The following is a 270-nucleotide window of genomic DNA, read 5'->3' on the forward strand; positions in this document are numbered from 1 at the left end:
CAGCAGGTTGAGGCTGCGGTGTCTGGGAGCGGCCACTGCACTCCAGTCTGGGCGACGGAGTGAGACTCCAACTCAAAAAAAAAAAGGATCTACTGTGAGAATTATTTTTTGCAGAGAGAGGCATCTAAAAGGCAAAAGCTAACTGCCTACTCCTTCCCTCCCTTCCTTTCAGCTTCAACTGAGACTCAGACCAGCTCAGACTGGCAGTCGCCCGATGCCACACCTACCCTCACTAATTCTTCCTGAGGGCCTCACCAACCACCGTTCCAC

General features: G+C 52.6%; 1 protein-coding gene across 1 annotated transcript in view; it reads left to right on the top strand.

Annotated features, from left to right (window-relative positions):
• Positions 1–270, top strand: part of GSK3A (glycogen synthase kinase 3 alpha) — a gene marked incomplete at its 5' end in the record, with an annotated part of 10,220 nt that extends 9,950 nt beyond the window's left edge. The window contains one exon of the mRNA XM_008048272.1: positions 173–270. Coding sequence (XP_008046463.1) covers positions 173–246 — 74 coding nt within the window. The remainder of the gene's footprint in view (positions 1–172) is intronic.

Source organism: Carlito syrichta, unplaced genomic scaffold, assembly GCF_000164805.1.
Source record: "Carlito syrichta isolate Samal-C Ts95f unplaced genomic scaffold, Tarsius_syrichta-2.0.1 Scaffold123301, whole genome shotgun sequence".
In the NCBI taxonomy this organism is placed as follows: Eukaryota; Metazoa; Chordata; class Mammalia; order Primates; family Tarsiidae; genus Carlito; species Carlito syrichta.